At 57.6% G+C, this 13,921-nt stretch overlaps 1 protein-coding gene across 1 annotated transcript; it reads right to left on the minus strand.

The window, feature by feature from the left end:
- Positions 1-5,243: 5,243 nt before the first annotated feature.
- On the minus strand, positions 5,244-7,826 carry TPBGL (trophoblast glycoprotein like). The gene has a single exon (XM_075742979.1). The coding sequence runs from the start codon at positions 7,767-7,769 to the stop codon at positions 6,696-6,698; it is 1,074 nt and encodes a 357-aa protein (XP_075599094.1). The 5' UTR covers positions 7,770-7,826; the 3' UTR covers positions 5,244-6,695.
- Between the last annotated feature and the right edge of the window lie 6,095 nt (positions 7,827-13,921).

Below are 13,921 nucleotides of genomic sequence, written 5' to 3' on the forward strand. Positions count from 1 at the left end.
GGGGCGCAGAGCAGCGGGGAGGACCCTGGGGGCAGGATCCGCTGCCCTTATCCCTGCTGAAGAGGGACATCTCTTCCAGGAACAGCACGACACGACACAGCCGCCTCCGGGGAACGTCTGAGCGGTTTGGGGGACCGGAGCATCGCGTGGAGGCTCTGGGGTTCCTCCGCGCTGCTGGATCCCGGGGACATCGGCCTGGGAGCAGCCGCGGTTGCTGGAGGCTGGTGAGTCCTGGCAGACAGAAGTATCTGGCTTCACATTCAGGGCTGGTCAATTTAAATGTTAATTTACTAACTAAATTAATTACCAGTATGCCAAGCCCAGCCTGCGTGGTCTGTCTCTTGGGCTCAGCCCCTGGGGGCTTGTGAGTGTCTCTGGAGCCCGTGTCTCGTGGTTTTGTCCTGCTGGTTGGATCCATCTTGCCCCAGGAGGACACGGCTGGTGCCCCGGGTGCTGGTGGGGGCTGTGGGCTGGTGTCCTCCGTGTCAGGGCAGCACGAAGCGATGAGGGTTACTTCCTCCCATCACGTTATGGGGGAAAGCTAACGAGTGATTTCTATGCGTATGCAGCACCATATGGAGCACACTAGAGCACCTGAAGCCCCTTCAGAGGGTTTGGGGTCAGAGCGGGGCCAGCAACCCCCAAAGCCCAGTCCCTGGGGTTGAGGGGAAGCCCTCAACTGTGCTGCTCCCCAAAAGGGAAACTGAGGCACAGAGCAAGAGCGAAACACCACCCAAAAGCCCAGCGGTACAGCCCAATTCAGCTCATGGGCAGCTCATCGTGCCCGTGCAGAGCAACATCTCCATGGCTTTGGGGTGCAGGTTCTCCACTTGCACATTAGAGATGATTTGGGTTCCTCTTCATGAGGAACATGGAAACCTCCCCCAAAAGGCCATCACAGAAAGGTCCTTCTCAGGGGCTTCCTCTGAAGCAGGATGGTTTGTGCAAATTGTACCACGATGGGGAGGGAACGGAGCTGTGAGCAGCTGTAACGTGGCGGTGTTATCCAGGCCTGGGCCAAGGGCTGGGGTCAGTCACGCTGGTGTAAAACTGCAGGAGGGGGAAGGACCGGAGGGAGGGAACTGGTATTGTGTCCATCTAAGCTGAGGATGCATCCTCTGAGACTGAGGAGTGTGAACAATTGGAAGTGATGAAGATCATCTAAAAATAGGTATCTGTAAATGTCAGGCTGGTGAGCACTAGGGGAACGTGCTGGGAGGATGGAGCAGCTCTGCGGTGTTAATCTGTGTTGGTGCATCCCCTTATGCAGGATGAGGGACCAATGCTGATCTGCCCTGGGTCAATCCTGCTCGCCCTGCCTCTTGGAGATACCCCCAAACCCTCAGGAACTGCCTGACACGGACCATCCTGGACACCCATGGCCAGAGGCGTTTTCTGTGCCGTTTTACCCCGACGGGAGCTGCAAATGATCCCAGCTCTGCTTCGTAGGGGAGAGATGGTCTTCGGGGCTGACACCAGTCCCTCACCCTAAATTAGTTCTCTGTGGCTTTTGATAGAGGGAAACTTCAGCAAAGATTTTCCCCTGTCCACAGTAAGCACCACAGGATGATCCCAGCCCCGTGAGTTGGGTGACGTGCTGCCAAAACCACCTCAAAGATGCTCTGGTCCCTGCTCTCCAAGCAAACAATGGGAGCCTGGGGGCACAGGGACACCCACCACTCCATCATCTCCCCCCCTGCCAGCTTCTCCCCCATCCCCAGAATCCCACCTGTCCCCAACGTGCCAAAAACTTGCTTAAAACAGCTGGGAAAAAGCATGTTTATTTCAAAAAATAATCCAGATTGGGGCAGATTAGCGGAAACACGTTCTTCCCCATCTGCCCGGGCCGTGCGGTGCCAGCTCCCTGCAGGGCTGCCCGGAGCCAGGCTCGGATGAAAACACACACTGGGGTGAAAAGCCACCCCTGGGGAGGGACGAGGTGGCCCCACGCCGGGACCCGTGTGGCAGGGAGGGCACGAGGCTGTGGGGCTGCGGCCTCTGGGGGTGCCCTGGGGAGCTGCTGGGGTTCAGCTCCCTTTGGGGCATGTGGGGAGCATCTCTCAGCCCAGCTCCCATCAGTCCCCCAGTGCCTGTCCCTGTCTGGGCGTCCCTGCCAGTCTCTTGTCCAGCCTTTTCCTGCCTGGGCACTGCTGCCTGTCCCATCCCTGCCCATCCCTGCCTGTCCAGGTCAGTGAGCTGCCTGTCCCTTGCCCATCCTGGGCCTGTCCATCCCTGCCCTACATCTTCCTGCCCTGCCTTGCTCTTTCTGTCCCAGCCCATCCGAGCCCTGCCTGTCCCTGCCTGTCCCTGCTACCCCGGGGGTCACACTGCTGTTCGTGTCGGGGTGCTTTGACCTCCCACCCTGTGCCCCGCGGCTGGGCTGGGTCTCCTCTGCCCCAGGACAAGCTCCCAGCCCCACAGTGCTGCCGACGGCTCATCGCTGTGCTGAGCGCGTCAGTGCTCAGCTGCACTGGGTACCCCCGTCTCCCGGCATTATCCCAACCCAGCTAATTAGAAGCACTCACAAGTAAATAGGTGGGATCCTATTTAATCCCAATTTCTTTGGCAGGGTGCAGGCGCTACCTCTGAGCTGCAGGAAGGACAAACAGAGCGGGGACTGTCCCGGGCTTGAAGGTCCCAAAGCTGCCCAGAGTTCTAAGTGAACCCCATTAAATCCATTTCTGTGGGGTTTTTCCTGCCCAAACCCTTCCCTGCTATCAGGAATTTGGCCCTGCTTCATTTGTACCTCAGTTTCCCCAATGCACAAGGGTGACAGCTCCTTCCTCTTCCTAAAGCAATCAATGAAAAGCAAAGGGGTTTTTATTTTTCTCCCCCCCGTAGGTTTGAGTTTATCCCTGCTAATGGAGAAGGAGGATGAAGGAGCCTGGTGTGAAGCTTCTCAGGGGTGAAGCTGCTTGGGGAGAATTAATTGTCATTTGGTAAATGTGGCTGATTTTCTTCCCTGCCCTAGTGCTGGGCCATCGCAGCCCCGTGTTCAGTGGGGACAAGGATGATGCTCCAGCCGAGTTATTTCCATTTGATCAATCAAGCAGCAATCACCACTCTGGTATTTTTGGCCTCTTCTGCACTAAACAAGCCCGTGCTCAGCATCTCTCCTGCAGCTCTGGGTACCACGGAGCAACTTCTACCAAACTTGAGCAAAAATGCTTCTCCAAACACACCTGGGACACCCTGGTCTGGTGACACAAGCACCTAAACCCCCCAAGGACGTGTGCGGGGGCAGGATGGGTGCAGGCAGGGTTGCCTGGCCCAATGCCGGCTGCACCCACATCCACCTCCTCGGCTAAATCTCACTGTTTCCCTCTTGGCCAGATTGGGCATATAAATAGACATTTTGGGGTTTTTTTTTCCTGTTTTTTGGTGACGAGTCACCACAGAGGACTCTGAGCATCCTTTGCTTGATTCGTGTTGCAGATGCTGTTTATATCCTGCATTTCATTCAGCTGAAGGAGCTGCCGGGGTAACTTTCCACTCGGGCAGCAGCTTGCTGCCGAAGAGTCGGGGTGCGGGGACGTTCACATCCCCCTCGCCGAGCCCTTTGCGGAAAGGGACCACACGGAAACATGACAGCAGCTGGGTTTCTCTAAACACACGGCCGTCTTTGGGACGTGAGTTTGGAGTCTCGGTTTCACTTATCCAGAGGTTCCCTAATCCTGCTGATTTGTCATGCGTGGGGTATGCGCTGTACAGAATAATATTAACGTTAACAGGCCACAAGAATTAGCTCCTACAACTGCTTATCCACCCAACCACCCCCATCCGACCGCTCGCACGTCACCTTCGCCGGGCCGAAGGGGCTTTGCCTCCCCGGAGGGGGTCGGCACGTACACCCCGGGGGTCTCAGCACACCCAGCGAGGATGAGGAGTGCAATGCTCCAAACCTCCCTCTGCTCGGTGCCGAAAGGAGGAGTGTCCTCATCCCCGGGGCCCAAAACCCACCGCATCCCTCCCTTTGGCCTTGGGGAAAGCCGCAGCAACCAGCTGCCCATGCCGGCCACCCCCTTTGGCAAAGGGCTTTGGGGTCAGGATGTGTTTGGTCGCTTTTCCATCTCCCCGGAGGTGATTTCCTTCCTGTTATCTATTGCCAGGCACTGGTGGCTGCTGCCAGACAGACGCTGTGTTCCCTGCTCCAGCAACCACCCCTCTGCCCGCAAAATCCTCCGGGCGCTTCTCCTCCTGGCTGCGAGATGTTAAATCTTGCCAGGACTTCCCAACATCGTCCCCACCAATTGATGCTGCTCCGCTGGAATCGCAGCCTGGGATGACCCGTGGTGCTCAGCAGCGTTTGGTCCCGGCACAGGGTGCTCTGCCAGATGTGGCTGCCAGATGTCAATGGGGTGGATTTGTACCTTTTGACCTTTTTCTTGCTTGGGGGCTGCGTTTTGGCTGCATGGAGGGGGAGTGGGGTGGGAAAGTGGATGGGGGCGAGGGGCAGGCTGAGATTTCTTCCCCATAAACCTGCCCGGTAACTCATGGCATGGGGAGGTGATGTGGGGCGGGGGCCCCAAAAGCTCCTAGGATGGGGAGAAAAACTCAGAAAAAAGTCCCTAAAATGTAAGAACTTTCTGCTGGAGCTGGGCCGTGGGGGTCTCTGGGGCTTCCCCGGGAACTGAGTCAGAGCCAGGACCCGGCTCCGGTGGGGAACCAGCTCCCTGCTCAGCAGAACCAGCCCAGAGCACCCAGGAAACTCATTTTGACTCCCAGTGCCCCATCCCCACCTGAATACAGCCAGACATAACGGCTCTGCACCAACTCCCCTTTCCTGGCTTGCCCACCTTGATACCGGGCTTGCGAGGGAAAGAAACATAAAGGAGGAAAATGCAACGGGGGGAAAAAGCAACGGGTAAAACGCAAAAGATCCTGCGCCAGGTCGCATCCTTCCCGGGGCCTCCAGGCACACCTGGGATGGAAATAACTGCGCTTTCCCCCAGCAGAGCTCTACACCCGGTGCAGGAGCTGAGTACACACACACACACGGGGGCTCAGGGGCCCATAAATCCCACAAAACTCTCATTTACAAACCCAACACGCTGGGTACCTGCTGCTCCCCCCCGCCCCCGGCAAGGATCCCAAAGCTCGGGCAAACACGGGTGCTGGCCCCGGCACGGCTGTGGGGCAGTGAGGGTGCAGCCTCCGTCCTCACCCCTGCCCGGTTCACCCGTATCGGTCTCCCAGTACAGAGAAAGGCAAACACAGATGTATCGAAATGCAACACATATACATTTTCAGCCAAAATTCAGCATTTTAAGATGCCACGTTGCAAGAGCTACAGCTTCTTTTTGGAAAACGCTGCGAGTCGCAGCCCTGCGCTGCCTCTCCCCAGTGGCTCAGCGCTCCGGTGTCTCATGAATTAGGTACCAAAACACCCAGGAGACAAAACCCCCTTTACAAACCTATTAACTGGATAATTTTCCCAAATCCTTGCCCTGTTACCAGGGAAGGATCAGGACCGGCAGAGCCTGAGCTCTGTGCACAAACCGTGCAAAACTTCTCTGCATCACTGGCCACCAAACCGGACCAGGAAAAGGAAGTTTTGAAGCACCAGCAAAACTACAGAGGAGCCCACAGCTGCCTTCCTCCGGCAAACCAATCGCAATAACATCGTCTCAGCCAAGGAGATATTCAGAAATCGTTGCAAGAAGCTTTATAGAAAATAGCCGATAGGGTGGATGCAGCTTTCAATATATTTGCTCTAGGATATAGTAACAGGCACGGTTCTAAAGCAAACACGGGCGGGTGAACTAGGTCGAGAGCTTTTGCTTCGCTCGTTTTAAATTACAAAGTGCTGAGACAGCCTAGTCTAGGGCATATTTTAAAGTCAGAAAAGGGCTGCCCCCGCGTGCCCTGGGGAACATGCACGCAGCCAGCGGAGGCGTTTCCTACACAGCTGCATCGTTTTTGTGCCTGGAAAGAGCTGGAAATGTCATTGAACAAAACCAAATGGATAAAAGGGCTCGGAAAAGCACAACGCTTCTTGGGGGGGAGCGGCTGGACGGTGTGTTTTCCTTTGTGTTTGGAGGAAAAAAAAAAAAAAAAAGAAAACAAAAAAGAAATCAAGTTAAGTATTGCATCTGTCAAATAGAAGTCTAATAGGAAAGAGAGCTGTACATGGTCAAATTCAAGTCCAGGCTCCAGGAACATCCAGGAGGACAGTTTCAGGTATTGCCCGCTGCTTCCCGGGATGTGCCAAGCAAACACTCACGTGCGCGCGGTGCCGAGCCCTGCCGGCAGTGTGGCATCCCACGGTTTGCCGAAGAAACCTGCTGCTGGAGAGGAGGTGCGGGAAGCAGTTCGTAATCCTCCCAGGAGCACCGGGGCTGCGCGTGCCGGCATCCCGCGGGGCCGATTCGGATGCGCTTCCCCCTGCCCGTGGGTGTTGGGAATGGATCCAGCCTGGTCCTCTGTGGGAATCAGCGCTACGGGGTCAAGTAGGGCACGGACGGGGAGATCCGGTCCGGAGCCCTCCGAGAAGGGTGCACCCCACTCTGACGCACCCCAGCACCCATCCCCAAGGCCGGCTCATCCTCAGAAACTAATTTTTGGCGGTGCCATGGCAAGGGGATGGTGACGGGGCTGGGATGAGGTGAATGTCGGGAGAGGAGGCGTCGAGGGGCGGCATGGTGGGCAGATGCCGGGGATGCCGGAGGGGTGGGGGTGAGATGCCGAGGGTGCCGTCAGAGGCCAGGGGTGCCGACGGTGCTGGTACGGCGGGGATCGGCGTCCTGCTCGTAGCGGTAGTGGTAGCCCTCCATCTGATCGCGGCAAGCCTCGCGGAGGTTGTGGAGCCAACGCTTGATGCCGCGGCGGTTCAGGTAGAGCACCATGAGGAAGACAATGCCGATGAGGGCCAACACGATGCCGAAAAAGACGTAAGAGGCCGTCTCCAGCCGACCGGGCTCGCCGCCCTCGGTGGCCGCACACATCAGCCCATCGAGCCGCAGACGCAGCACGGTGGTCCCGCGTAGCGGCGGCGGTCCGGCGCAGTGCAGGCTGCGGGCGTCGGACACGCGGGAGACGGTGGCACGTAGCCAGGTGAGGAACGGGCGCAGGGCGCAGTCGCAACTCAGCGGGTTGGCCCCCAAAGTGAGCCGGAGCCCCCGCAACCCCGGTGCTTCCAGGCTTTGCAGCTCGGTGGCCGTCAGCCGCTGCAGCGAGTTGTTCCGCAGGTCCAGCTCCTCCAGGCCGGCGGGCAGCAGGGCGGCCGGCAGCGCCAACAGCGCGTTGCCCGCCAGTTCCAAGCGCCGCAGGCTGAGGTTGCGCAGGGCCAAGGCGAGCTGTTCCTCCAACGGGGCGGCCAGCAACGCCTGGTTCAGCTGCAGCGTACGCAGCAGCGGCGCGCCGGCAAAAGCGCCGGCGGCCACCGAGAGCAGCGGGTTGTAGCTCAGGTCGAGGGTGTGTAGGGAGGACAACCCTTGCAGAGCCATGTCCTCGATGGTTTGGATGTTATCGTGGCGCAAGCGGAGCAGGCGGAGGTCCGGCAGCGGGTGGGCAGCGAAGGCAGCGCGATGCAGCACGCTCAGGTTGCTGCCTGCGATGCTGAGGTTCTGCACGGTGGCCGGCAGCTCCTTCGGCGGTTCCTCCAACCTCTCGTACCGGCACTGCACCAACTCCGGGGTGGCCACGCAGTAGCAGGCGGACGGGCAGCCCCCGGGGGCGGCGGCGGGGGGCACTGCCAGCGGCAGCAAGGCGAATCCCAGCCAGGGCAGCCAGCGCCCGCTGCCCGCTGCCCGCGCCTGCCTGCGGGCCATGCTCGCTGCCCGGGCATGCAGGGGTGGGACAGGGGGCCGGGGGGGAGCGGGAGGGCGCGGATGAAGGTGGGGGGTGTGGGTGGGGGTGGGATGGGTGATGGAGGGGTGTGGGGGGGACGGACCTGCTTCCCTGCAAACCCACCCCACCCCCCCCCCCCCCGGGGCTGAGCTGCCTCCGGCGCGGCGCCCGCACACGGCGGTTCTGCTGGGAGCTCCGGCCGCGCCGCTGCCCAAATCGGGCTGGGGGGGGGGGAGGGAGGGAGGGAGGGAGGAGGGGGGAGGAAGGAGGAGGAGGAGGAGGAGGAAGGGGGACGGGTTGGGGCTGCCCGGCGCTGCGGGCTGGGCGGAGGAGCGCCGCGGGCAGCTGCCGTCGGGGGGGGGGGGGGCGCGGCTCGGCTCTGCTCGGCTCGGCACAGCTTGGCACGGCTCGGCACGGTTCGGCACGGTTCGGCTCGGCTTGGCACCGCTCGGCTTAGGCCGGCCCCCACGGTGGCCCCGCCGCTGCGGGGGGGGCGGGGGGGGGGGGGTGAGGGTGGGGGCTGGCGCGGTCCCCTGCCAGCCCGATTTGGGGTTGGGGGATGTCCCTGTCCTCATCAAGCCCGGGGAGGATTTGGGGGATTTCCCGATGTCCCGGTCCCCTTGCAGCCCGGGGAAGGGTTGGGGACTGTCCCGGTTTCTTTTAAGCCCGGGGAGGATTTGGGGGCTCTCCCGGTCACCCTCCAGCCCCAGGGAGGATTTGGGGGGTGTCCCGGTCCCTTTCCAGCCCCGGAAATGGTTTTGTGGCTGTTCCGGTCCCCTGAGGTTGTCCCGGTCCTTTCCCAGCATGGGGGGAGTTGGGGGGCTGCTCCGGTCCCGTCCCCATCCCGTCCCCTCCTGTCCCAGCCCTGGAGAGGGGTCGGGGGCTGTCACGGTCCCTTACCAGCCCGGGAAGGATTTGGAGGATTGTCTCAGCCACCCTCCAGCCCGGGGAGGATTTGGGGGCTGTCCCGGTCCCCTTGCAGCCCCGGTCCCCATTCCCTGACCTGCCCCACGAGCCAGACACCCCGCAGCATCCTTCAGCATTGCAGCCTGGAGAGAGGCGCAGGCAGGATTGTCGCTGCTGCCTCCAAGTTATCGCTGCTTTTGTTTTTTGGGACTCGGTCACATCATCCCTCGTGGGTCCCCGTCCCCTCCCCAGCTTCGTGGGGAGCCGTGGGGTCCAGCTGCCGTGAGGGCCCGTGCTCCCAGGAGAGGCGATGCTGAGGGACGGAGAGGTCATCGCTTTTATTAGACAGGCTTGGAAAAAAACCCGACCGGTGTCGGGCACGCGGCGCTGGCCCGTTGTGCGCTCCTGGCTTTATTTTCTCTTTATTGTATCCGCCGGGCTAATAAAAGATATTACCTCTGCTGCAAAGACTGCCTTGGTCTTGCCACCGTCCCAGGGGGCTGCCCAGGGGGCACAGGCTGCTGAGATCCCGGGGGGTCACAACCCCCTGGCCATGGGGACAGCGTTGGGGTGGGCATGGGATTTTCGGACGCTGGAGCGATGCACAGTCAGGGGTTGGGTGTGCTGTGTTCGGAGCCAGATGGAGCAGCACGATCAGCAGCAGGATTTGGGTGCTGGACCCCCTTTGGGTGTCTAAATACCTCTGAGCTGGGGGTCACATTAAATAAACTCCATCCTGTGCACGTTTTCTCTCACATTTTGATTTTTTCCCCTCCTCCCTGCTCTTTTTTCCGAAGGACTTCTCCTCTCATCCTGCTCTTTTTCCTGAAGGACTTCCCCTGCCCACCCCCTTGGGATTCCCACTCCTTGAAGCTCTCCTGAATTTTGCAGGGACCAGGTAAATTTTGGCCACTGGTGTGACTGGTGGCTTGAGCTGCTCCCAGAAATTGGGCAAACCCTACATTTAAAGTGACGGTGTTTAACAGCAGCTACAGAAAGCAAAGGAGCTTGTGGGAGGGGCAGGGGGAGACGAACAGATTTGGGAATACGTCAAAGAAGTGTGTGATATCAACTATTAAAGCATGGGGCAGCATCCACTCTCGCACCCAAGGAGAAGGAGTGGGGAGAGCCCAGATGTACACAGTGGGTTGTGCTGAGCCAGCACTGCAGCGCTCATGGATGGAGCCTCCTCTCCCTCAAAATAGCACTTTGGGGCCCATTTATCACATTTAATTGCTATATTTAACGAATCAATAGCGCTTTGGAAAATGAGGCAGCCGGTGGGCTACGTCTGCTGCTTTGCGTGGAGGTCCTGGCAAGCTCTCATCTGCTGGGCTGCAAAAATCCCGGCATCTTTTAGTCCTTCTCCGTGGCTTCTGAGAGAAGGACCATCTGCCGTAAAAACCGAGGTGGAGGCAGGGTGCCTTCACTCCCTCTCCAAAAGCCATAACACACGGTCGGTGAGTGACCTTGGAGGTTATGGGAGAGCACAAGGCTCTCTGCAGCTGAAAGGGAGCTTAACCCTTTGACTTTGAAGGATGGAGATGCTCCAAGGTTTGGATGGGACGTGTGCTCTGGTGCTGTACTGTGGCAGGGTGGCTTTGGGGACACGAAGACTCTTGCCTGGTGGGACAACGTTGCCTTCCTTGCCTGCTGCAAACATCCTGGACTTCCCCAGGGACAGCTGGTGTGGGGCCTGCGGGGGGGGTGATGAAATCCCAGCATGGCAACTGGGTGCCACCGTCATCCCAGCAAAGCTGTGAACCATCAGGGAATTGGGGTTGGGGCTGTGCTGGTGTCTGTGACTGCTCCTCCTCTGCACCCACCTGTCCTTCTGCTCCTCCTTTTCACCTTGTAGCATCTCTGCTCCTCGTTTCAGCCTGGTCCAGCCCAAAACCAGCCCAGGACCTCTGTCCTTTCAGATGCAGGTGTGGAGGACAGACTTTTCCCTCTTTCTCTTCATAGCCACTGTTTTCTGACCTTTCTCCAGTTGGGTCATCACTTTCCTGAAATGCAGAGCCCCAAAACTGAGCTTTGAGACACCCCATGGAGCAGAAGGACACCCCCGTCTTCCTCCATCCCCAAACGGATGGGTCACTCTTGGATTTATGGTCTTCTCTTGCCATCCATCTTATTGGTCCTGTGTGTTCGTCTCCTCTCTAGCAACATCCCCGTGTCCTTGCTGGATGGCCCTGGACCAATTTACCACCCGTTTTACCAGTCTGCAGTTTCAATGCTGACATCTCAGCATCGACCACCAGGTAGACGCTCTTCATTCCCAGTTGTTAATGGTCACACTGGATTGTGGGAATGTGATGTAGTTAATGGTCACAGTGGATCCTGGAACCCCTCAAACATGTGCTCGCCTTTGAGCCCCTGTTGGACTTGGATTAGGTTTTGGGTCCTCCCTCACCTTCTCCCCCAGACCATAATTCTGTATTTGAAGCGGTATCAAAGACTCCTTGCTGCTAAAGGCAAGGAGATCTGCATCGCCCCGATGCTGGGGTGCATCGCCATGTCGGGGGACGAGATTAGGTTGGACTGATGCAATTTGTTCCTACAAATCAATACAGACCGTTACTCATCACCTCGTTATCGTTATCTTCTGGAGGCTTCCAAAGAGAATTGATTACTTGCGCCATGTCTTCAGTAACCAGTGTACGGTCACCTGCTCTGTGATTTTGCTTCTCCTTCCCCCCCCTTCAATGAAGGTCCAAGTTATTTTTGGTTTTGCAGGCCGGGGATGTGCAAGCACGGCTCTGGTTCAGAGCTGAAGACCTTTGGGCTTCACAGATCCTCTCCCACCACGTCCCACTCTGGTTTCTTTGCTGCTGGTGCTGCTCTTGTTGGCTGATTGCGGATGGCTTTTTAGCGAAGGCTGGAAGAAAAAGGCATTAAATGCCCTGGTGTCTTGGGCTCTGTAGTCATCCGTGTGATTTTTCTTGCGTTTTCCACGTGGTTTGTGCGCAGTATGAAAGCCGCAGCTTTGGGTGTAAGCCATCCCATGGTCCTGGTGTTTCCCTGCCTCCGCTGCCACAACGGAGAAGTGCCGGGGGCCGCGGAGCAGGAGGCCACGGATGGCGCAGAAATGCTTTTCCTGCTCGCCAGCCTTAAATTAGCAATTAACAGCGTTAAAACAACGGCCCTTTGTCTCCCCTGTCACGCAGGCATAGTTAGAGGGGAAGATCTGAAGATATAATAGATGATTTTAAAAAAAAATAATTAATTTTCTGGTCTCTGTTCCTCTCCCGGGCAGTTGCGATATCATCATGAGATGTGTCGGGACAGAGAGGGAGGGAGCAGAGCGGAGCTCTCTGCCTCCTCTGCCCTCTTGGATGGGGCATTTCCACTTCTCCCTCTGGCTCCTTTTTGGGGTGGGTTTTTTTTTTTTGCTGTCACTGATGATCCCTTTTGGTGGTTTTCTGCCCTGGCCATGTGTTTTGGGGCAGATTGATGCTCTGTGGCCAGTGTAAGAACAGCTGTTTCACTACTAAGAAATCTTACAATCCATAAATTGCAGCATTTGAACCCAGCTATTAACCTTTGCTCAGCAAACACTGGCAGCAGCCGAACGCAGCATCCCTTTAAAATTCACACCTGTGACGCTGGAATTGCTTGTTTCTCTGCAGGACGATGCTTGGAAAAATGCTGGAAAATGAGGAATATTTTTTTTTTTTAATGTTTTCCATGTGAAGCCATTGGAAACAACACTTCTTTCACTTAGAAAAATCCTCCCACTTGTATTTGCAAGGGGTTTGGCACTGAAGTGAGAGGTCCTGCTTCAGGTTTTCCTTCATCCCAGGTGATTTCTCTCCCTCCACTGCTTGCACCCTCTTGGGATTGCAAAAGGTTTTGTAAAAAACCTGCTTTTAGCCCAACCTGGGACAGTCCCCAGGATGCAGGAGAATGGGAGAATAAGTCCCAGATTTTGTGTCTTGCTCCAGGGATGGTGCAAAGACACGATGGACGCTGGGGCTGGAGGTCAGGCTGGGACTCCCCGGTCCCATGGCCAAGCTGTTTCCCTATGACCCGGCAGAAACCGCCTTCCCCCCATCCCGTTTGCTCAGCACGGGCAGATAAGAAGTGGGAAATAAAAGGCAGGCCAGGACGGGCAGACAAAACAAGGTGGGGACGGCACGTCCCTGCGGGCTGCAGCTGATGTGGTTACTGCCGCAGCCATGAGCTCGTTCCCAGGAGCGGCGGTCACCGGCAGTGACCCACCGCTGGCTGGGTGCTTCATGCCACCCCCTTTTCTTGCTCTGCAGCTCCCGTGTCCATACATCCCGGTCAGGAGCACCCAGATCCCATATGCCACTTGGTTAGAGGATGGAGAGGGTCATTTTGGTAGCGCAGCCACCATCCACCCCACAGGGTCCCAGCCCGCCGCATTTCCACTAATTGATTCATCGGCATCCAGAGAGCCGGGTGGAATTGGATCCGCTGAGCTAATTGGTGCATATTTTAAGATGGTATCAAAGATTTTTGCATTTAAACATTATGGACTTGCAAATGCAGCTGCGGGTGGGCAGGTCTGCTGGGGCCGGTCGTGGTCATCATGGGATGAGTTGGGTTGTGGAGATGGTTCCTGAGGAGCTGTGGAGGGAAAGGCAGGGGGCAAGTGAAGGCAGTGAATCGGGCATGGGATCTGGAATTGTCAGGGTGGTTTTTCACCCCAAATAAATGAAACCCTGCAGTGCTGGATTGTGACGGCCAGCTCGCTTCGCTGTGTTGCAGCCCCCAGCTTGAGAACAAGGGCATCAGGCAGCGGGTGCTTCGGGTGCCCCACAGCCGGGCTCGGCTTTGCTGTATGTCCTGGACCCAACAGATGCACGGAGCAAATGCTGCACCAGCCCATCAGGAAAAAAAAAAAAAAAATCACCCCTGGAAAAGCCACAAGACCCTGGAGGGGAGAGATGGCCCCTCCGGCTCGTCAGGACTCGGGTGCAAAAGCAACGGGTCAGCAGAGCCCGTGTTGTGTTTAACCGCTCTATTTATACCACGATACCCGAAGGAGAGAGGACCTTTTCCCCAAATGTCTGCAAAGCACCGTGCGTGCTAGTAATGCTCTATAAATACATTAGCAATAAATAATGAATAACCTGGATGGGCATTAAAGCGTAAACAGGAGGTGAAGGGCTCTCTCCCATTACCGGTCCCCCGAGACCCGCGCGCAACCCTCTCTGTAACTCTGGCTTGATGCAATTCCAACTGCAGAGTCACAGCAGTG

The sequence above is a fragment of the Balearica regulorum genome, chromosome 1 (genome assembly GCF_011004875.1).
Source record: "Balearica regulorum gibbericeps isolate bBalReg1 chromosome 1, bBalReg1.pri, whole genome shotgun sequence".
Taxonomy (NCBI): Eukaryota; Metazoa; Chordata; class Aves; order Gruiformes; family Gruidae; genus Balearica; species Balearica regulorum.

Bases quoted from the DNA above. Each gene is read 5' to 3' on its own strand.
- TPBGL (XM_075742979.1), bottom strand. From the start codon at position 7,769: ATGGCCCGCAGGCAGGCGCGGGCAGCGGGCAGCGGGCGCTGGCTGCCC.